The sequence below is a fragment of the Trachypithecus francoisi genome, unplaced genomic scaffold (assembly GCF_009764315.1).
Source record: "Trachypithecus francoisi isolate TF-2019V2 unplaced genomic scaffold, Tfra_2.0 Lachesis_group11, whole genome shotgun sequence".
Classification (NCBI taxonomy): domain Eukaryota; kingdom Metazoa; phylum Chordata; class Mammalia; order Primates; family Cercopithecidae; genus Trachypithecus; species Trachypithecus francoisi.
Window position 1 is genome coordinate 26,478,306 of NW_022681456.1, and position 23,039 is coordinate 26,501,344.

The following is a 23,039-nucleotide window of genomic DNA, read 5'->3' on the forward strand; positions in this document are numbered from 1 at the left end:
AAAGCTCTGGATTTGATTCCCAGCTGCCACTTACTTCAGTTGTATGACTTTAAGTTGACCAATTTCTTTATTTCCTTACCTGTAAAATTGATATAATAGTACCTACTTGAGGCTGGGCGCGGTGGCTCATGCCCAGCACTTTGGGAGGCTAAGGTGGGCAGATCACCTGAAGTCAGAAGTTCGAGACCAGCCTGGCCAACATGGTGAAACCCCGTCTCTACTAAAAATACAAAAATTAGATGGGCGTGGTAGTGGGCGCCTGTAATCCCAGCTACTCATGAGGCTGGGGCAGGAGAATCGCTTGGGACCAGGAGGTAGAGGTTGCAGTGAGCAGAGCACTCACTGCCATAGCACTCCAGCCTAGGTGAGAGAGCGAGACTCTGTCTCAAAAAAAAAAAAAGAAAGAAAGAAAGAAAAAAAAGTACCTACCTCATAGGGTTGTTGAGGGAATTAAATGAGATGATGTGTATGTGCTGCCCTAGAATTAGTCAATAAATGTTACTTATCATTATAACTACAATACATATGCCACATATAGTATTATCACATGTTTTAATAAGAAGCTACAAGGTATAATAGAGAGAATATAAGTTGGTTATGACTGCTATTTATTATTTGTGAGATCTGGATAAGTTACTTGGTTTCTCTGAGCTTTAGTCTCATTACCTATAAAATGGGGATAATACTCTTTCTATTACAATGTTGTTTTATTAAATGAAATGATGGTACACAGTAAGAGTTAAAATTTTACATTTTTAAGATCAATACCTATAATTAAAGATCTTAACCAATAGCAACATTTTAAAGGTGGCTTGTTTTTCTAATTGAAATAAGCCCACATGTAGAAGTGACATAGTTTTCTCTCCAACATTAGTGTTTCTCAAAAGGATTTAATGGGCTGAGGGTTTCAGAAATCTTTACTATTAGTTGCTGAAATTCAGATAAAGATGAATAGATTAATTTAAAATAAAAATGGGCCAATAATTGAATACACTGAAACAAAGGGGAACAGAGAAAGTGAAAAACTGCAAAAGACAAGGAATAATGTTTGCGTTATTTACAAGAAACAGGAAAATGCAGTAACTTTGCAGTACCAGCTGGAAAAAAGGGCAGGATACACACACATTACAAGCATTGAGTTCAACTTGTTAGTAACCCTAGGATAATTTCAGTCTAGAAACGAGCTGAACAGTCAAACAAAATGTGTCCAATTTCTAGAATCAGAATGTCAAGAGAAGGTGCTATAATGATCACTTACCATTAACAAACACTAGCAGTACAAAAGAGTCTATAAAAATGGGTTTTGTAGGCAAATAAGCCTCGGAAACTTATAAGGCATACCAAACTACCAAAGATTCTCCCATGTATTATGGAAAAGAAACTTCTTTTTTTTTTTTTTTTGAGACAGGGTATCATTACTCTGTCACCCAGGCTGGAGAGCAATGGCATGATCATAGCTCACTGTAACCTCGAACTCCTGGGCTCAAAGGATCCTCCTGCCCCAGTCTCCCAAGTAGCTAGGAATAGGGGTACAATTAACTGTGTTCAGCTATTTTTTTTAACTTTTAGAGACAGGGTCTTGTTATGCTGCCCAGGCCGGTTTCAAACTCTAGGCCTTAATTAAGCAATCCCCTCACCTTTGCCTCCCAAAGTGCTGGAATTGCAGGCTTGAGCCACTGTGCCCAGCCCTGTTCATTTTTTTAAAACTGATATTTCCTTACTTTGACCACAGAACCCTTTAAAAAAATAACACCTATTAACATACTCAGGACAAGAGGATATGCTTCTCATTTTATATATATGAAAACTGACTCCCAGATAGGCTAAATGATTTGCTTAATGTAGCAGAGAATGCTACAGTGGGAAAGGGGACTCAAATTCTAATTTGACTCAGTCCTACTCTCTTTTACTGGTATGTAGTAATACACAAGAACTAAAACAAAAATGAGTGTTCCTAACATTAAAAGCAATTCTGGGCTAAACTAGGCCAGTGAAGGGAATTTCTGAGAACAGATTTTTGTTTTCCTTAAATAAACAGACCTAAATCCTTAAACATGGTTCTACTTTAAACAAAAATTCTCATATTGTAGTGGCAGTGAAATACCTATCCTTACAGTCTGCCACTTTCCCTTTAATAAAACAGAATAGATAATAGAATAGACTCCTCCTTCCCTGCTTTTTTGCCCATTATGACTACAGTGTTAGCCACTTGCTTGAATTATACTCACTTGAATCTACCAGTACTCTTATAGTGATGGGATAGACCCTAATCTTAAAATAGGTTATGCACATTCATCTGGGAGATGTGGCCCAGTACCAGGGATGCTTAAAGTCACAGGGTAATTTTGGTACATATTCTTTAACCACTATTTTACTAAAAGATTTATTTGGGATAGGGGATTTCTACATGAAAATAAATGAATGCATTATAAATCACATTGCATAAGTTGCATGAATTTTTAAGATAAAAAATGAGACGTCAAAGGAATTTTTGTAGTTAAGGCAAGCTCCCTTGGATGATGTTTCCCTGGCCTCTCAAGGTTATGTCTACACTCTTCTGTGATGAACGTCACTGGATACATATTCCACAAGGATCTAATTTTAGTTCTTAACTGGAGCTTCTGAAGGTCAGCCACCTAAATCTGATAGTCCTTAACTACTGCCCTCTGTATACAGCATGTGTATGCAGCGGGGAACAAGAGGTGCATGTGCATATGCAGAAGATGAGGGTGATATTAAATTCTAAAATAAGCTTACTATAATTGTAGCTGGGACAATGTTGTCAGTTCCACAAGACGGACCTATTCAAAAACTGTAAACCACAAAAATACTAAATAGTTAATGACTTATTGCCAGAATTTTAAAATACGCTTTTAATAAAGGTTCTGGGAGGATTCTAGGGGTCAAATTTGAATTCTTTATAAAAAGCTAACATGGAGGTCTTCTAAAATGAATACTCATGCAGCTGAGTTCATGTAAAAGCTTAATATTATATACACTTCAGGGTTTTTCCTACTTGTAATATGGAAGGCAATGGTAATTCTCATTTTGTATTTAATGGATACTGTCGCTGAATGAGGCTGTATGTCACTTCCTAAATTTCATCTCTAACTTCCTTTCCTGCATATGTACATTTTTCAGTAATACAATCAATGTTATGTTATATATCACAGTGATCTGTCAAAAAAACTGAAAATAAAGTTCTGAAAAACAATTATTAAACAAGTTTGGCTCAAATTTCTTTGCTATTTAGCAATCCTGAGAAAGATACATCACATCATCAAGAATTCATTAACAGGAAAGAGCTTAGGTGTAAATGGAAGCTTACAAAACCAATCAGCTGCCCTTTCTTTCTTGACAAGAAAGGTTTTATAAGCTTCCATTTACAAGCCTCCATTTTGAGGGCGAAAATGGGTGTGTCAAAACTTTCTATTTCTCTTCAAACACAGTACCAGCCAACTCTGCTTCTTCTACTACTTAAGTCTATTTTTCAGAAAGCCCTATTCTCCACTGCCCATGTGAAATGTATTTTAGTCTTTAAAGTTAGTATGTTGGCAAATACAGAAGAATCTTCATTTGTTTCAAATTAGAATTTACCAAATGAGAGAATATTATCTCATTTAATCTTTAGGGAGTTCCTAGCACAAGCTACAGTTTGATTACACAGTACACTAGCAAGGCTGCAAGATGAACACTGTCACAATAACATTTACCTCATATCTTGGTGGCTGATATAAATCCTGATCCTATAGCAGCCCCTTTGCTTCTTTACCTCTTTTAGTGAATCAAGTTCTTTCCTATATACAATCTCTTTGGAATTTCCTTACCTTGTCTCCAATACCATCTACTCCACAACACTCAATTACTCACTCTGAACTAGTTCCTCTATCTTTGAATCCCTGGTTTTCAGCTCTAATAGCCCAAGCATGCACAAAAGATAGTCAGGGACTCTGATGGTAAGCTAATATATGGACTGTATGTTTGTGTCCCATGCCCCCAGATTCATATGTTAAAGCTCTAACCCACAATGTGATAATATTAGCATATGGAGATGGGACTTTTGAGCAGTGATATGGTTTGCATCTGTGTCCCCCTCAATCTCATGTTGAAATGTAATCTCTGGTGCTGGAGGGGAGAATTGCATGGTGGGAGGTGACTGGGTCATGGAGGCAGATTTTCCCCTTGGTACTGTCCTGAGTTCTCATGAGATTTGGCTGTTTAAAAGTGTGTAGCACCTCCCCCTTCTCTCTCTCTTCCTCCTGCTCAGCCACATAAGGTGTCTCACTCCCACTTTGCCTTCTGTCATGAGTAAAAGCTTCCTGAGGCTTCCCCAGAAAGATGCTGCCTTGCTTCCTGTACAGCCTGTAGAACTGTGAGCCAATTAAACCTCTTTTCTGAATAAATTACCCAGTCTCAGGTATTTCTTTATAGCAGTGTAAGAACAAACTAATACAGAGGTAAGTAGGGTTAGGTGAAGTCATGTGGGTGGGGCCCTGGTCTCGTGGGATTACTTCCCTTGTAAGAGACACCCAGAGCTTGTGTTCGTGCTGTGTAAATGCATACAAAGAAGTGGTCATGTGAGCACACAGTGATACGGCTGCTGCTCACAGGCTAGGAGAAAAGGCTTCGAAAGGAAACCTACCTTGACAGCACCTTGATCTTGGCTTCCCAGCCTTCAGAACTTACAGAAATAAATTTCTGTCCTTTAAGTCATAGAGTCTGTGGTATTTTGACAGCTCAATCAGACTAACATAGCCGAGAATAGGGGAAAGAGGGAAGTTAAGTTGTCTCAATGAGACAGCTGTGTGATTTTAGAGGTCTTCCAAGGCATAAGAACACATTAATAATATAGCAGAAAAAGCACAGAAACAAAATATGTGGGTTCTTTCTAGTCCCTAGTTCTATTTTCTGAACCTGGATCTGGAGTAAATTGATCTCTCTGAAACTAAATTTCCTTATTTGTAAGACAGAGATTTATCTATCTCACATGCTTATGGCAATTATTTACATAGACAGCATATGAGAGACCCTATTATGAAGTATAAGGCATCTTATACATGACTTAATTGAAACAGTATAGTTGAAGTAAAAAAGCACCTGGATTCAGACACCAGCTGTGCTCTGCCCCTGTGGCTAGGTAATCTTGGGCAAATTTCTTGAAATCACTTGATTTCACATTTCCTTAACTCTAAATAGACAGGGATAACTAGGGCTTATAAATATGAAATAAGATGATATATTAGAAACCTCTAGCATAGTGCTTGGCATAGAATAGGAGGTTGATGCACATTACATCATAAAGATGGCCAGATGAACAAACAGATCAAGAAACGCTAACAAGCACATTCTATGCAAGAAAAATACTGCTAGGAGTATTTTTGTTTGTTTACAAGGGTCTGCCTTTTAATGAAATGGTAAAGCCACTTGAGAAAGGGAAGTAGTGATGTTATAAAAAATAACACTGCAGGCTGGGTGCAGTGGCTCACACCTGTAATCCCAGCACTTTGGGAGGCCAAGGTGGGTGGATCACGAGGTCAGGAGATTGAGACCATCCTGGCTAACACGGTGAAACCCCGTCTCTATAAAAATACAAAAAATTAGCTGGGCGTGGTGGCAGGCGCCTGTAGTTCCAGCTACTCGGGAGGCTGAGGCAGGAGAATGGCGTGAACACGGGAGGAGGAGCTTGCAGTGAGCCGAGATCGCGCCACCGCACTCCAGCCTGGGCCTGGGCGACAAGCGAGACTCCGTCTCAAAAAAACAAAAACAAAAACAAAAAACAAAAAAAACCCTGCAATTTTTCTATTAATTCCATAGATTCTACAGTGTCCATTACTGACCACCTATGTACACTACCCCGTTAGAGTAACATATCTGAAAATGTTCCCAATTTAAAATTTAAGTGCATGCAAATTATTCAAGAGAAATATATTCTAACTTAGTGACAAGATGTCTATTTTGGGTTAGTGAGATATAAAAGAACATGACTCAAGTGTTTATAATATTAGGGATGCTGAACGTATGTAAAATGAATAAGAAATGTTCAATTTCAATATACAGCAATTTAAGCTATGTGCTAAAAGACTGAAGGAATAAACTATAGGGAATTTTGCCAGAGAAAGCTTTTTGATAAATGTGTTGGGCAGTAAGTAGGGGAAAAAAATCATAAAGATTAAGTAGCAAAGAGGTGGAAAGCTAAGTCCAATAATGGACAACAGTGGCCAAGAGAAATATAGGTAAACTAGGACAAGCAAAGCAGATTTAGAGTTCATACAAGTAAAATTATTCTAACAATTAGGGCTATCTAAAATAAAGTACCATGGCTGCTGTAAGCTTTCCATTACCAGAAGTATTCAGTCAGGGTGATGATCCTTAGTGTAGGATGCCGCAGAAGGAATCATACTGTACTGGAAGACACTGTGGGTCCCTTACTACACTGTGAGTTATCTGAGGATAAGCCCTGCAAAGATCATCACTGAAGTCGGAAAAGAAGACAGAGGACCTGGTTTAAGTTCTAGCTTTTCTGCTCATTAACTCTGACCCTGGGTAAGTCAACCTCCAGTTTTTTTTATCTACAAATAGAGGAGTTGAGAACAGTGGAAATATTTGGTCAGACAGGAAGTTTCAGGTCCCTATGAGTTTTCCTTGCATCAAAGATGTACAAATTTCTGCACTTTCCTCAGCATATGATCAAAATGTGAAAGGAAGAAAGAAGCTAGCTACTGAGAAAAGGAAACCTTACATTTTTGACAACAAAAAATAAATCCGAGGCATCAAAAGGATCTGCAACAAGCCTAAGTGTTGTAAGTCCAGTACTACACAGCTATCTTCTTCACTAGTTACTCTATTCAGTCACTTACACTGGCAAGCATGATCTTCTGTTTTCTGTCAATGCTATAACTAGTTTAATGTCAAAGCTTTATATTCTCCATCAAATCTTACATTTTGGGTGCCTAAAATCAGGAAATAAATAGAATCGATTCATAAACTACACAACAGGTCAATCCAATTATTAATGAGCGGCAGTATGGTGTAGCACATGGGTCTTGGAGTAAGGCTGCCTAAGCTCGAATCATGGCCTCCAACTTCCTTATTTTTGGCAAGTAATTTCTCTGCGTGCCTTTGTCTCGTCATCTGTAAAATAAGCAAAATTCTACCTACTTTATAGCTTTGTTGTGAGGATTAAATGTTAACACCCAACAGTACTTGGAACTGATGGAAATAGAAGATACATAATCTACTACTATTTATTTTTAAAATAGCTTGAGATAAAATTCACATATTGTCAGGATCAGGATCAACTTGTTAAAGCATGCAATTCAATGGTTTTTACTGTATTCACACTTGTGCAACCATCCTTATTATCTAATTTTAGAACATTCTCATCATCCCCAAAAGCTCAAGATACCTATTAGCAGTAACTCCTGATTGCCCTCTTCCTCTAGCCCCTGGCAACAATGAATTTACTTTGTCACCATAGATTTGCCTATTCTAAAATTTTAAGTTAATAAAATCATACAATATGTGGCCTTTTAAGTGTCTGGCATCTTTCGTGTAGCATGTTTTCAAGGTTCATCCATGTTGCAGCAGCATCAGTTAGTTTATTCCTTTGTATGGTCAAATATTTCATTGTATAGATATAACACATTTTATTTATCCACTCACCAGGTGATGGGCATATTTACATCTTTTGGCAATTATGAGTAATGCCATTAATATTTGTGTACATATTTGTGTGAATATTTGTGTTTTCATGCGGATATATATTTCCATTTCTCTTGGGTAGACACCCAGGAGTGCAACTGCTTGGTCACATGGTAATTACTCAACCTTTTGAGGATCCACCAGACTGTTTTCCAAAGTGCTGCATCATACTACATTCCCACCAGCAGTGTACGGGGATTTTGATTTCTTCCAGTTCTTGTCCACACTTGTTATCTTACTTTTTTGTTTTAGCCATCCTAGTGGGTATGAACTGATATTTTATGGTGGTTTTGATTTGTATTTCCCTGATGACTAATGATGTCCAGTATCTTTACTGACCATTTATATATCTTCTTTGGAAAAGTGTCTAGTCAGATCATTTGCCCGTTCTAAGATTGAGTTGCCTTTGAGTTGTAAGAGTTATTTATATAGTCTAGATACATGTCTTTTATCAGACACAGGATTTGCAAACATTTTCTCCCATTCTGTGGGTTGTCTTTTTACTTTCATGATAGTATCTTTCAAAGCACAGAAGTATTTAACTTTGATGAAATCCAATTCATGTATTTTTTTCTTTTATTACTTGTGCTTTCGGTGTTACAGTGGATTACTTAAAGAAGTTTAAGAATCCACTGCCAAATCCAAGGACATGAAGATTTGCCTTTATGTTTTCTCCTAAGAATTTTATGACTTTAATGCTTACATTTGGGTTTTTGATTCATTTGGAGTTAATTTCTGTATACAGCATGAGGTAAGAATCCAGCTGCATTCTTTTACATGTGGCTACCTAAGTGTCACGGCACCATTTGTTAATATCTACATTTATACTCATAACAATACCAGCTGCCTTGATTATTACTGCTTTGTAGCAATTTTTTCTTTTTAGACATGGGCATCTCACTATATTGCCCAGGCTGGTCTCAAACTCCTGAACTGAACAGACCCTCCCACCTCGGCCTCCCAAAGTGCTGGGATTATAGGCGTGAGCCACTGCTCTTGGCCCTGTAGTAAATTTCAAAATAAGGAATTGTGAATCCTCTGAGCTTGTTCTTCCTTTCAAGGTTTTTTTGACTACTCTGTGTCAAAAATCCATATGAATTTTAGAACTAGCTTGTCAATTTCTACAAAGAAGCCATCTGGGTTTCTAAAAGGTATTGCTTTGAATCTGTAGATCAATATGAGGAGTACTGACAGTTTAGCAATAGTAAGTCTTCTAATCCATGATCATGGGATTTTTTTCATTTATTTTAAGCTTCTCTAATCTCTTTTAACAATGTTTTACAGTTTTCAGAGTGTAAGTATGAGTTATATCCTTAGTCATTGTTCTAGGGCTTAGCATATATGCCTTACTAGAATCAACTCCAGATTTATACTAATTCCAGTGAGATATAGAAACATTCCTATATAGCACTATTGATACAGGAGTTAAGAAGAAATTACTTAGGCAGATAGTGAGGGTATGGAAGTCCTTGGCATGGTTTTCCTTTTAATGAAAAGCAGTCCCAAATTATTTTCCTTTCTAACAAAGAGCAGCCTGTAAAATCGAGCTGCAGACACACATGCCGGCAGCTGCGCCAATCATATTTAAGATGGTGGCTCCATCTTCCCTTCTCTTTGTCAGCCACATGTACATTAAGGAGCAGATAAGATAGTGCTGGCCAATGGGAAAGTTCATTTGCATAAGAAGAAGAAGGTGGGGCGGCCAGCCTTCCCCACACTATGTAAACATCATACCTGATCGAACCAATCTGTGAGCCCTATGTCAATCAGACATCACCTCCTCAAATCTGACTATAAAATCTGGCACATCCGCTGCTGGCTCCTTTTTCCTCTCAGAAGCCCCCTCTCTCTCACTAGAGAGGGAGCTAGTTTCCTTTCTCTTTCTTTTGCCTATTAGTCCTCCGCTCCTAAACTCTTGGTATGTGTCCATATCCTAAATTATCTTGGCGTGAGAAGACGAACCCTGGGTATTTACCCCAGACAACGTAGCCACTTCACTATTCCCTTCCCCCTTTTTCTATAGTATTATTGTTCTATACATCTATAAACATTACAAATCCAATAATACATTATTATAATTATTACTTTATAATTTTGTCTTTTAAAGAAGCTAAAGGAGAACAAGTATACATTTATAGCTTTTGATATATTAGCCTTCTTATTTATCGTTTCTGGTTTTCTTGATTTGTTCTTGTGGATACTAGTTACCATCTGGATTTGCTTCCTTAGTTCAGTACAGCTTTGCTCCCATTCACCATTGTGCTGTTTTTGGCAAGTGTATTACATTTCTCTATATTATCGACTGAACATTATATACATATTGTTTTATAAAAATGCTTTTAAAATCAATCAGTTAAGAGAAAATAGGATAATTATGTATTAATACTGACTTTTACAATTACATAATTAGCTTTACAGGTACTCTTTATATATTCATGTGGATTCAAAGTACTGTTTAGGGTTACTTGCTTTCAGTCTGAAAAACGTGTTTTAGTAAGTCTTGTAAGGTGAGTCAGCTAGCAACAAATTCTTTCAGTTTTTTATTTATCTGAAAATGTCTTTATCTCCCCTGCAGTGTTAAAAGATAGCTTTACTAGATATAGGATTCTCAGATGAGGTTTCCTCTTTAGGCACTTTGAAAATGTTATCCCACTGACTTACATTTCTGATGAGACGTCGGCTGTGAATCTTACTGACCTTCCCTTGTAGTGATGAGTCATTTTTCTCTTGCTGTTTTCAAGATTTTCTCCTTGTCTTTGGCTTTTAGCATTTTTACTATGATGTATTTATGCATCTCTTTGGGTTCACTGAACTTCCCGGATATGTAGGTTTCCAATAAATTTGGGGAGTTTTGAACCATTATTTCTTCAAATATATTTTTCTTCTCCTCTCTTTCTCTCTCCTCTCCTTCTGGTATTCCTGTTATGTATAGGTTGGTGTGTAAATGTTATTCCACAATTCTCTAAGGCTCTCTTCGTTTTTCTTTATTCTGTTCTTTGCCTTGAATATTCTCTATTGCTTCAGGTTTGCTTATTCTTTCTTCTGCCAATTCAAATCTACTGTTGAGCCCCTTCGGTGAATTTTTATTTCAGTTATTGTATTTTATTCAACTCCAGAATGTCTATTTGGCTCTTTTTAAAAATAATTTCTATCTCTGTATTGATTTCTCCATTTTATGTGACTTCATTACATCTGTTACTTCTTTAATCATGGTTTCCTTCAGCTCTCTGAATATATTTATAATGGCTACTTTGAAGTCTTTGTTAAATCCAACGTCTGGTCACTCATACAAGCAGTTTTTGGTGCCTGCTTCCCTCCCCTACTCCCACCCTACCCTGTGGAAACTGGACATCTTGTAACAACTCTAGGTATTTGCACTCCCTTCCACCCACCTTCTCCAGGACTTGCTATTGTATTTGTTTATTTGTTTAGTGACTGGCCCAATTATCTTAGCAGTCTATTCTCCCTCTCCCTCCTCAAAGTGTGAAGCCCTAATGTTGCACCTCATGGGGCACACCACTGGGTATGCCCACAGCTGCCCTGGCATGACAGTGGATTTGGCAGGCCCCTCTGACTTTCTCTTTTCCTGACCACACACAGCTGTTATGTGTCACTAATTGCTGGTTGACTGATCAACTGTCTTCAAAAATGTCCTGGGGCAAAAATTGCTCCACAAACAGATCCAGTCTTTTGAAGGGATAGTTTCTCCCAGCTACCATTTTCCTCCTTTCTCTCTAGCAGTCTAGCCCAGTTATCCCATTCCTCCTAGCAAAGTAGCTGGACTTTGGGTTAACCTGTATCTCCAATGACTGTGTTAATGTCACCCCAAGTGACTTTCATCACAACCTGCACCCTTAGGCATGAACTTCTCCATATTCTGTGCAAATGAAGTCAGTTCCTTTGACGAGGCATTCAGCACTCTCTTTTATAAGGTTTGCTTCTTCCCCTGGACAAAATTTCTGAGCCCTGGTGCTGATGTTGGGGGCAAAGGCAATGGTATGCTTCTGTGTGACATCCCCACTTTAGGACTGACAACTCAATTGAAGTAAAGGTACAGCAACCCTAGATCTCCTTGGTTTGCTTTTCCTGGGGTGGAACCATGTTCCACCACCACAATGACTGTGGCCCCAGTATTCTCAGCAGTGCCACACCCAAGGTACAGCTCCTATCCTATGAGGAAGGGCAGAATGGAAGGAGGGAAGACCCACCTCTCAGCTACACTTATCCAGAATTTAGTTTCAGCAACAGGTAGCTGGGGGCAGGATGAGAAATGCCGACATTCTGTCACTTCTGTGAAGACAGCACGCCAACTGGGACTAGAGGGAAAGAAATCCTATATTCTTCCCTGTACCAGTTTGGAGAAGAGTTTCCATCTCACTTAGCCAAGAGAAGAGAGGGAGAACAGGTCTTGGTTCAAATAACACAGACTTTCACTTTCCTTGCTTTTTTTCCCTTAGAGACAGGGTCTCAGTCTGTCACCCATGCTGGAATGCAGTGGCATGATCATAGCTCACCACAGCGTCAGACTCCTAGACTCAAGCAATCCTCTCTCCTCAAGCCACCCAAGTAGCTGGGATTACAAGCGTGAGACACAGCATCCGGCCCACTTTTCTTACTTTTAGATTTTCTTCAATAGGTGTTTCTTCATTGACTCTATGCCTTTGGGACTATTTCCAGACTTTAAATGGTTGTTCTTAAAAATAATTTTTACCAGTTCCATTAGGGAGTAGATCTGTAGAGGTCCTCACACTGCCATGGCTGGAAGTGGAACTTCTTGATGAAATCTCTATACGAGAAAATGCACCTGAAACTCTAAAGTACAAATCAGAGATAGTATTCTCATTATCCCAGACAGAAATCTTAAAAAGTGATCCAAAGATCATGTACAGACTGCCATACATATGGCTTACTAAGTCAGGGCTGTCCTGTCCTTGCTTTCTAGATTTACTCCTCCAATGCCATGGCAAAACATCTAAAACTAAAAGTGGAATTTGGAATGAAGTTTAAATTGTTTTTTTGACCTACGGTGAGGCATTCATCCTGTCCTATGATACAACTTAGACCTTCTAAGTCAAGTCTTGTGTCAGATTCCAGTTGGAAAGGAACTTTAAAAAGTAAAAGGTATGGATGCACTTTTGGTATTGTGTGCAATTATTTTAAAGACATGAAGATGTTGAAAATTATTGGTTTCTAAGCGAGAACTGTACTTGCACTATGCATCAAAACATTCCCTCAAGCCAAGACATCAAATAAATTTTGAGTCAAATTTGCAAAGCATACAAACCTTATTTTGTTCTAGTAAAAACTGGAGTGTGACAATTTCAAATGACCAAAATAAGGGCAAAAGGCTTTTAGAACAAGCATCCATTCCTCAAGCTATTCCAAAGCATGGATTCACAGTCTAGGATTAATGATTCTATCTTGGCACATATTCCTTGGGGGACTCTAATATAGAAATTTACCCATTCATCTTCTATAGTCCACAATGGCAAGCCTCGGCATGCATCTATAACTGAGAAAGTGCCAAACCAAACACCATGGACAAAAAGCCAACTTAGGAGCCAAGGCCTAACACAAGGCCAGGAATATAGGATTTAATGAAAAAATTTGTGGATTACAGAGATCTCTAATATGCTAAATACATTCATGTCTGGGGGGAAAAAAGAAAAAAGTATTTGAAATGGCAGAATGAACTTTTGTGTTTATATATATTTCACTCCATAAACTGGCTCTGCAGATACTACTACCCCAAACTCAGTAAGTTTTTTATGCTCTCCCAAAAGGAATACGTAAGGTAATCAAGAAGGCCAATTTTAGAGAAAATATATGATTTGAAAAAAGAAGTATTAGTCCTTCGCTTATAACTCCAATCACGCTATTATAAGAGTATATTGTAATATAATTATATAATGAACCTATGCTTATATCATTATAATCTATTGTAATATAAAAGAACAGTTTAAAAAACAGAAAGGAAAAATATCCACAGTAATAACTATTCAGGTGGCTGCCATTTATCTCCTTGTCATCATTTTTTCTTTGTATGGTTTTTATCAGTTTTACATGGCTGTGATCATACTGTATGCATACTTTTGCACTGTATCCTGCTTTTTCAGTGAACAACATGAGCTGTGCTTGGGGTTCTGCTTTACAGCTAAAATAATATACAACACAAAACCAAACAATATGTACAAGTTACAGGAATTGTGGCCTCAACTCACTCACCAAGTTCTTTTCATTCATTTAACAAGCATTTATTATAGGTGCCTATTTTGCTGAAAATATAAAGTAAGCCAGAGTTCTTGTCCTCAAAGAGCTTGCAATCTCAACTTGGCAATTACCTTATGGCTTCAGAGAAATATGGGCTGTGTGAATTTGAAGGTAATAAACTATGCTTGATATTTGGTTACTTTTAACTTCACGCTTTTGAGGAAAATTACTATATACACAAAGATTTATCTCAAGACAATTGAAATTTTCCACATTTGATAAGGTTGTATTCTTACATACGAAAGAGCTGGAAATCTTTTAATCATTTTATGATATGTCTCTTTCAAAACTGATTGCAATTAGTACTCTTTATTGGTTTTGAGGTCAGTTTTGTTTTAAAGCTTTTTGTTTAAGAGCTTTCATTTCCTCAACATGTGAATTTTCAGATTATTCATCATACCCTCCCCCTAATCCTACATATTTGCATGACATATTTGTTTATGTGCTGGTAGATAATCACAGCCTACCAATTTAGGTACAGAATATAAAGCAAATGCTTCAATAAACACAGGTGCTTATATCTAAGTATACAATGATCTGCACGCACCTGGAACTATTTGCATTATATGCACAAACATTAGCCGTTGTATCTGACTTTACTTCTCTAGCAAAATTTAAGCACTTCTAGTTGGTAATTTCCTTTGCTATCTTCCAACTTAAGTCTAGTTACCTAAATGGTTTCTCAAGGTATGAAATGAGAGAAAACAAGGTACTAGATCATAATTTCAAGCCTTCTGAAATACACCTCAATGGTAATAAGAGGGAGCTATGGAGCAGTGCGCAGTGAAGGAGCTGCACATAATAGATAATCTGCTGTCTACGTAAGGCTGAACCACTAGTGGTGTGAGTGTTAGCAAGCTGTCATTCACATGAGCCTCAGTTTCCTTATTCATAAGATAGGAATGGTGATATTCTTACCATACTTACAGCACTACCGGTAAGAAGTAAATCTTTGTAAAACTGCAAAACACTATATAAGTGTCAGGAATTAGGTCTAAGGATCATTAATTTATAATTACCTCCCAAAAAGCATAGAATAATCAAGTTTTTTTTTTTTTTTTTTGAAGGGCACTGTTCCCTTACACTTACTTCTAAGTTGTCACAAATATTTTTCATATAAGGGGGGGGTAGTTTTTTTCAAAGAGATAGCAATGTAGTTTACCAAAAAATGTCCTGCTGTCCTCCAAAAACACATTTAGGAAAGAGAACTAGGGCAGTGATATGGTTTGGCTGTGTCCCCACCCAAATCTCATCCTGAATTGTACTCCCATAATTCCCACATGTTGCGGGAGGCACCAAGTGGGAGATAATTTGAATCATGGGGGCGCTTTCCCCCAAACTGTTCTTGTGGTAATAAACCCATCTCATGAAAGCTGATAGGTTTATCTCATTCTCTCTTGCCACCACCATGTAAGAAGTACCTTTTGCCTCCCACCATAACTTTGAGGCCTCCCCAGTCATGTGGAATTTTAAGTCCAATTAAACTGCTTTTTCTTCCCAGTCTCAGGTATGTCTTTATTAGCAGTGTTGAAAATGGACTAATATGTTAAGTTGGTACCAGTAGAGTGGGGTGTTGCTGAAAAGATACCCGAAAATATGGAAGCAACTTTAGAACTAGGTATCATCAGGCAGAGGCTGGAACAGTTTGGAGAGCTTAGAAGACAGGAGAATGTGGGAAAGTCTGGAACCTCCTAGAGACTTGTTGAATGGCTTTGACAAAAATGTTGATAGTGATAAGAATAAGGTCCAGGATGAGGTGGTCTCAGATAGAGATGAGGAACTTGTCGCGAAGTGGAGCAAAGGTGACTCTTGTCATGTTTTAGCAAAGGGACTGGCGGGATTTTGCCCCTGCCCCAGAGATTTGTGGAACTTTGAACTTGAGAGAGATGATTTAGGATATCTGCAAAAGAAGTTTCTAAGCAGCAACGCATTCAAGAGGTGACTTGGGTGCTGTTAAAAGCATTCCACTTTAAAAGGGAAACAGATTATAAAAATTCAGAAAATTTGTAGCCTAATGATGCAGTAGAAAAGACAAACCCATTTTCTGAGGAGAAATTCAAGCTGGAGCCAAATGTTAATCCCCAAGACAATGGGGAAAATGTCTCCAGGGCATGTCATAGGTCTTCATGCAGCCCCTCCCATTATAGACCTGCAAGCCGAGGAGGGAAAAATGGTTTCATGGGCTGGGCCCAGTGCCCCCATGCTGTATGCAGCCTAGGGACTTGGTTCCCTGAGTCCCAGATGCTCCAGCCATTGCTAAAAGGGCTAAGGGGCAGCTCAGCCCATGGTTTCAGGGGGTGCAAGCCCCAAACCTTGGCAGCTTCCAGTGGTGTTGAGTCTCCCGGTGCACAGAAGTCAAGAATTGAGGTTTGGGAACCTCCACCTAGATTTCAGAAGATGTATAGGAAGGCCTGGATGCCCAGGCAAAAGTTTGCTGCAGGGGCAGGGCCCTCATGGAGAACCTCTGTTAGGGCAGTGCATAAGGGAAATGTGGGTTCAGAGCCCTCACAGAGTCCCTACTGGGACATCGCCTAGTAGAGCTGTGAGAAGAGGGCCACCATCCTCCAGACCCCAGAATGGTAGGTCACTGACAGCTTGCACCGTGCGCCTGGAAGAGCCACAGATACTGAACACCAGCCTGTGAAAGCAGTCAGGTGTGGAGCTATACCCTGCAAAGCCACAGGCGCGGAGCTGCCCAAGACTATGGCAACCTACCTCTTGAATCAGCATGACCTGGATGTGAGACACGAAGTCAAAGGAGATCATTTTGGAGCTTTAGAATTTTACTACCTTGCTGGATTTCAGACTTGCATGGGCCCTGTAACCCCTTTGTTTTGGTCAATTTCTCCCATTTGGAATGGTTGTACTTACCCAATGCCTGTACCCCCATTGTATCTAGGAAGTAACTAGTTTGCTTTTGATTTTACAGGCTCATAGGCAAAAGGGACTTGCCTTGTCTCAGATGAGACTTTGGACTTTTGGATTAACACTGAAATGAGTTAAGACTTTGCGGGACTGTTGGAAAGGCGTAATTGGTTTTGAAATGTGAGAACATGAGATTTGAAGGGGCCACGGACAGAATGATATGGTCTGGCTCTGTGTCCTCACCCAAACTTCATCTTGAACTGTACTCCCATAATTCCCACGTATTGTGGGAGGAGCAGGGTGGGAGATCATCTGAATCATGGGGAGGTTCCCCCATACTGTTGTTGTGGTAGTGAATAAATCTCACGAGATCTGATGGGCTTATCAGGGGTTTCCACTTTTGCATCTTCCTTATTTTTTTCTCTTGCCGCCACCATGTAAGCAGTGCCTTCCACCTCCCACCATGATTCTGAGGCCTCCCCAGCCACGTGCAATTCTAAGTCCAATTAAACCTCTTTTTCTTCCCAGTCTCAGGTACATCTTAATCAGCAGTGTGAAAATGAACACAGGGAGCAAACGAATTGGGCAGTAATGTGAGTTCTTTTATTTTCTGGGTAGGCTTAAGGTACAGAAATGCCTTAATTCTCTATGTCTCTCCATTAAGAACGTGAAAAGCTTATTAAGGTATACATCCTTCTGAGCTGTGCAATAGTTCTGATGTTGAAGTCTAAAAAGAGCCTTAGGCACGAAAGAGTCACAAATGGTTTTAACCCCTGGAGACTTCACAGAAATGGATTTGTTTGCCGATGTTTTTCCATTAATGAAGATTACCTGGCTAGGTCCCTAATGACATTTGTTTATAACAGACCTCCCAGGAAGCAGAAACCTGCACACTATAACTGGTAATAAGCACTATACAGTAGTTACTCTCTCCAGAAATCTAAAACTCAGAAAAAGACAGTACTTTGAAAATGTTAGTTTTTTTCTACGACCCTATTGGAAATAAACATTGTATTAATAACTGTGTAAGAAATTTCTCCCTTTCACCTGAAATTTATATGGGGTAGGAGACTCTGTCTTAACATACTTATTTTTACCAGTAAAAGCACTACCAGACTCTAATGTCAGATTTCTAAGGCACCATGAATCTATGGATATAGTATGGATTTTCCCAATGAAATTAAATGGCAGCTGGCTTCCTAGCCTGAATACTTATCATGAATTTGTCAAACAACATGTTCTTTTTAACACCTTGCTTCTTTCTTTTTCACTCTTTCATTAGCACACACAGTGAATCTCTTTTTTACTACATCATAATATTCCATAACGTAAATGAGCCATAGTTTCTTTAAACACTCCTTAAATGCTGGACACTTGTTTCCAATCTTTTGCTATTATGTACAATGTTTCAATGAATAACTTTGCTTACTTAGGGTTCAATCTATCTGCAGAATAGATTTCTAAAAGAGACACTGCTTGGTGAGATAGTAAAATGCATCTGCAATTTTGGTAGACACTGACAGTTTCTTCTCCATAGGGACTGTGCCATTTTGGACTCCCATCAGATATATGAGTATTTATTTCCTAAAGACCATCTATAAAAATACACACTGGGCTGAACGTAGTGGCTCACACCTGTGATCCTAGGACTGTAGGAGGTCAAAGTGGGAGGATCCCTTGAGGCCAGCCTGAGCAACAGAATGAGAGCCTGTCTCTACAAAAAACTGAAAAATTAGCTGGGCATGGTGGCACGTACCTGTATTCCTAGCTACTCAGGAGCCTAAGGCGGGAGGATCACTGAAGCCCAGGAGTGTCACAGTGGACCACGATCATGCCACTGCACTTCAGCCTGGGCAATGAAACAAGATCCTCTCTCTGATTAATTTATATACTTTATATACACACACACACACACACACACACACACACACACACACACAGAGACATAGAATACACATGCCTGGAGCTCACCTCCCAAATCCCCACTCAGTAGATAAGAGATTGGGCCTGAGCAGGGCTATTTTGAAAAAGCTCTCCAAAGAGCATATCCCTGGTTGAGAATCCCTGTTCTAAAAGGTATTCTAGTCTTGGTTACATTGTTCAAATCCAAAAGAAAGTCAGAGTTAAACCTTAATCTACAAAATTTATATTCCATGGTCACTCATCCAATAAATATTTTCCGAGTGCCTATTATGTGCTGGGCACTCCAAATGTCAAGTGTATAAAGATACCAGTGTCTAACATCAACAGATATATAATTAAGAAACAAGGCATAAATATTAATGTTAGAGATTTATACAGAGTATCATGAGAATATTGAAGAGGTACTTCACCTTAACTGGAATGTCAAAGGAGGCTTGTTGAAGGAGGTGCCCCTGAGGTGAGTAGGGATTCACCAGGTGAGAAAAAGAAGAGGTGTACAAGAGGGAGAGAGCATTCTAGGTAGAAAACAATATACTGCAAAAGTAGTACACAAGAAACAGAAGGGATGCGGATGTGTGTGTAACTGGAAACATTTTCTATTCCTAAAACATAAAATACAAGGAAGAGAAAAGAAATAAGCTGTGAAAGTAGGCATATAGCAGATCACTGAGCACCCAGCATGTCATGTTAAGAAGCTTGACGTTTATTCTGTAGGCAAAGAAAGTCACTGCAGGGATAGATGAAGGGTTTTAAGGCTAAGGATGACATGGTCAGATTGCTATTTTAGATTTATGGATGTCAATCTATTAGAAAAGCATGTAACTGGAAAACAAAAGAACAGTCAGGAAACTGATGCAGTAATCAGATGTAGGCCTGAATTAGGGCAGAGGTTAAGGAGAAAATGGATGGAAGAAATCTGAAAAGGTAAAATGAGCAGGACACTGATATTAGATATGGGGATACAGGTGAACGGAGGAGTGATTTCAAGGCACTGTCAACCCACTATTTGCAAAATACTGGATTTAAGCTATTTTTCTAGCAGCAGTGATAGATTTACACTGATTCAGTCATACTGTCTTGTTTGATTTTGGCATTTGTATGGCCAAGGATAGATGTATGGAGTATAGCAAGACACAAAGGCAGGGCCGGGCATGGTAGCTCACACCTGTACTCCCAGCACTTTGGGAGGTTAAGGCAGGAGGATCACTTAAGGCCAGAAGTTCAAGAGACCAGAATGGGCAACATGATGAGACCCCATCTCTACAAAAAATTTAAAGATGGGCATGGTGGTGTATGCCTGTAGTTCTAGCTACTGGGAGGCTGAGGCAGGACTGCTTGAGCCCAGGAGTCTGGGGTTACAGTGAGCCACTGCACTCCAACCTGGGTGACAGAGCGAGACCTTGTCTCAAGCTAAGCTTTACAATATTAGCAATGGATTTTGGGCAACCTGGAGTCTTGCCACTAAACAGTCAGTCTTTGGGAGTGAGTAGATCTGGGGGGAGTCTCCTCTGAATCCCTCCCACTCCCGATTTATACAAGTGTAAATAGTCCTGTGAGGACAAAGGAGGAAAGAGTTACATGTAACCCAAACTAAACCTAACCTAACCTTTCTTCTCAGGGTTCCTAAAAAATAAAATGAAGGGAAACAAGAAACCAACCAATAACCATCAGATGAAAACATGACCACTGCTTAGAAAGTCCATGAATGAAATACACACACACATAAACATTCACAGAGTAACACCAAGACTTACCTTTCTTTTATCTTCATCTGTTGATTCAAATTTGAAAGTAGCCCTATGCTGAGGGGGGAAAAAAGGGAAACAATGTCATTTTAAATACATGTATTTTTTAATTTTGGCTATGTTTAATAGTATCTAAACTAATGTCCCTGTAAAAAAATGTTGCCTTCCCATATCTCAATATTCTTATTAAAGTAAGGGAGACAGGCATGTAAACAAATAGTTATAAAGCAGTGTGAAAAGACTACAGTAGAAATATACACAAAGGAGCACAGCGAACCAAGCCACTAACTGCCCAGGAAAATCCGGAAAGGCTTTCACAGAATACAGAATATTTGTGCTGGATCTCGAGGGATAAACAGGAGTTTGCCAGAGGCAAATGGAATGCATTCCAGGAACAAAAACAAAGGCTCGAATGTGTGAAACTATATGATATATTTGTGAAATAAGCAACTTTGTGAGACTGGAACACAGGACATATGTTTGGGGTGGGGCATGGAGGAAGATGAGAATGGAAAAGTAGACTGGACGGTGATTTGGAAGGGCCTTCCAATGTTGCTGAGTTTATACTTTCTTTTTCATATGCAATAAGAAATCATCAGAGAATTGTGGATAGGGAAGACTTGATAGTTTGATATTTCAGAAAAAAAGTTCAATAAGAATAAGAGTTTAAATCATGGTGGCTCTACCACTTACTAGCTGTGACCTTGAGCAAGTAAACTCTCTGGAACCGGGCTTCTCATCTGAAAACAGGGGGTACCTAGTTCACAGAGAGATCATGACATTTAAAAAAGCTAAGGCGCCGGGCGCGCTGGCTCAAGCCTGTAATCCCAGCACTTTGGGAGGCCGAGACGGGCGGATCACGAGGTCAGGAGATCGAGACCATCCTGGCTAACATGGTGAAACCCCGTGTCTACTAAAAAATACAAAAAACTAGCCAGGCGATGTGGCGGGCGCCTGTAGTCCCAGCTACTCGGGAGGCTGAGGCAGGAGAATGGCATAAACCCAGGAGACAGAGCTTGCAGTGAGCTGAGATCCGGCCACGGCACTCCAGCCTGGGCAACAGAGCGAGACTCCGTCTCAAAAAAAAAAAAAAAAAAAAAAAAGCTAAGGCATGTATATAAAGCACGATCTCATTGCTGGCAAGTAGGAATACTCAGTAAATATTAGGGTTATAATGATGATGATGCCAATGATTTTGAGGAAAAAATAACTGGAAAGGCAGAGTGTGTCATGACTCTTCCGCAATGATTGGCAATACTATATTTTCTACTCTGTAGCTGAAGTAAAGGAGAATAGAAGACAGAATAAGTTGGCTTGCCCATAATCACAGAAAGAACAGTGGTACCCCAAAAATAGAGCACAGAATTCCTCATTCTCCTCTGAAGTTTTATTCAGGAGAACCAAGTACTCTTAAGAATTCTAAGCCTTCCTACTAAAAAAAAAAATCTCCACCGAAAATCTCTCTACTTTTTTCTTTCTCTCATTAGCCACAATGACAAATATTTACTGGCAACCCACCAGGAGTGAAGTACACCAAGTACTAAAGATATCATCATTACAGGTGGTTCTGTGTTGACATCTTTGTAGAAGCAGCAATTTTTTAAATTAAAGAAGATGGAGAAATGTTGGCAGAAAAGAAGTTCTGAATGTAAGAAATGATCAGAGGGAAGACTAAGAGGTAGGAGACAGTGGCCATTTGAGGGAGGGAGGCTGTCTCGAATATGGATACAAAACAATTAAAATGAATGAAGTCAGGTGGTAAGGGCATGGATTTTAAAATTTATACCTGAACTGGCAAACAGGTGACAGGAAACCAGGGGAAGACTATGACGGAGGTGTGACCAGCATTCTGGAAGAACATTTTGGACAGTAGCTCACAGGCCAGATTAAAGGAAAGCAAGACTAAGGACATAATGCCCTGTGAAGAATGGACATCAATAATCCAGGTATGATACTCCTGGTGGCAGTATAAACTGACATAAATCTTAAAGAGAAAGTGATCTGGCAACAACACATATTAGAAGCCATAAAAATATTCACACTCTTTGACCCAGAACTCCTACTCCTAGGAATTTATCCTACTGATCTAGAAGGAGAGAATAATTATATGTGTATCACTGCAGTGTCATCCAATATTGTGGAGGAAAAAAAGCAAGAACTGGAATAACCAACAGGAGACTGACGGAATGCTGTGCATGTGACAATATTCTATTATACATATTATATTCACCTCACAAAATATTATGTACCAATTTTTTACAAAGAAGACTCATTGTTGGTATATTGTTTTCATAATTAAAAAAATAAAATGGATAAGTAATGAATAAAGAATAAGAAAAAGAAGGAAGGAGGAGAGGAAAGAAAGATTGTAAATGAGGGCTATACTTGGAAATGTATAGACCTGAGGTTTAGTGAAAATTAACAATAGACTTAAAAGTGCCAGATTATCAGGTTAAAGTTGTAAACTAAAGTTTCATAAAGGTTCAATACAAATGAAAATAATTGCACTAAGAAACCAAGAAAGCCTATTTTTTT

At 39.0% G+C, this 23,039-nt stretch overlaps 1 protein-coding gene across 7 annotated transcripts in view; it reads right to left on the minus strand.

Moving 5' to 3' along the window:
- The window catches only part of RIC8B (RIC8 guanine nucleotide exchange factor B), a 119,536-nt gene that overhangs the window by 88,993 nt on the left and 7,504 nt on the right, over positions 1-23,039 (minus strand). For all 7 annotated transcript variants that reach the window (XR_004439621.1, XR_004439617.1, XR_004439618.1 and 4 more), the window contains exon 2: positions 20,514-20,561. Coding sequence is in view for 3 of the 7 variants with exons in the window: in XM_033220783.1 (XP_033076674.1) it covers positions 20,514-20,561 (48 nt within the window). In the remaining 4 variants the exon portion in view is untranslated. The remainder of the gene's footprint in view (positions 1-20,513; positions 20,562-23,039) is intronic.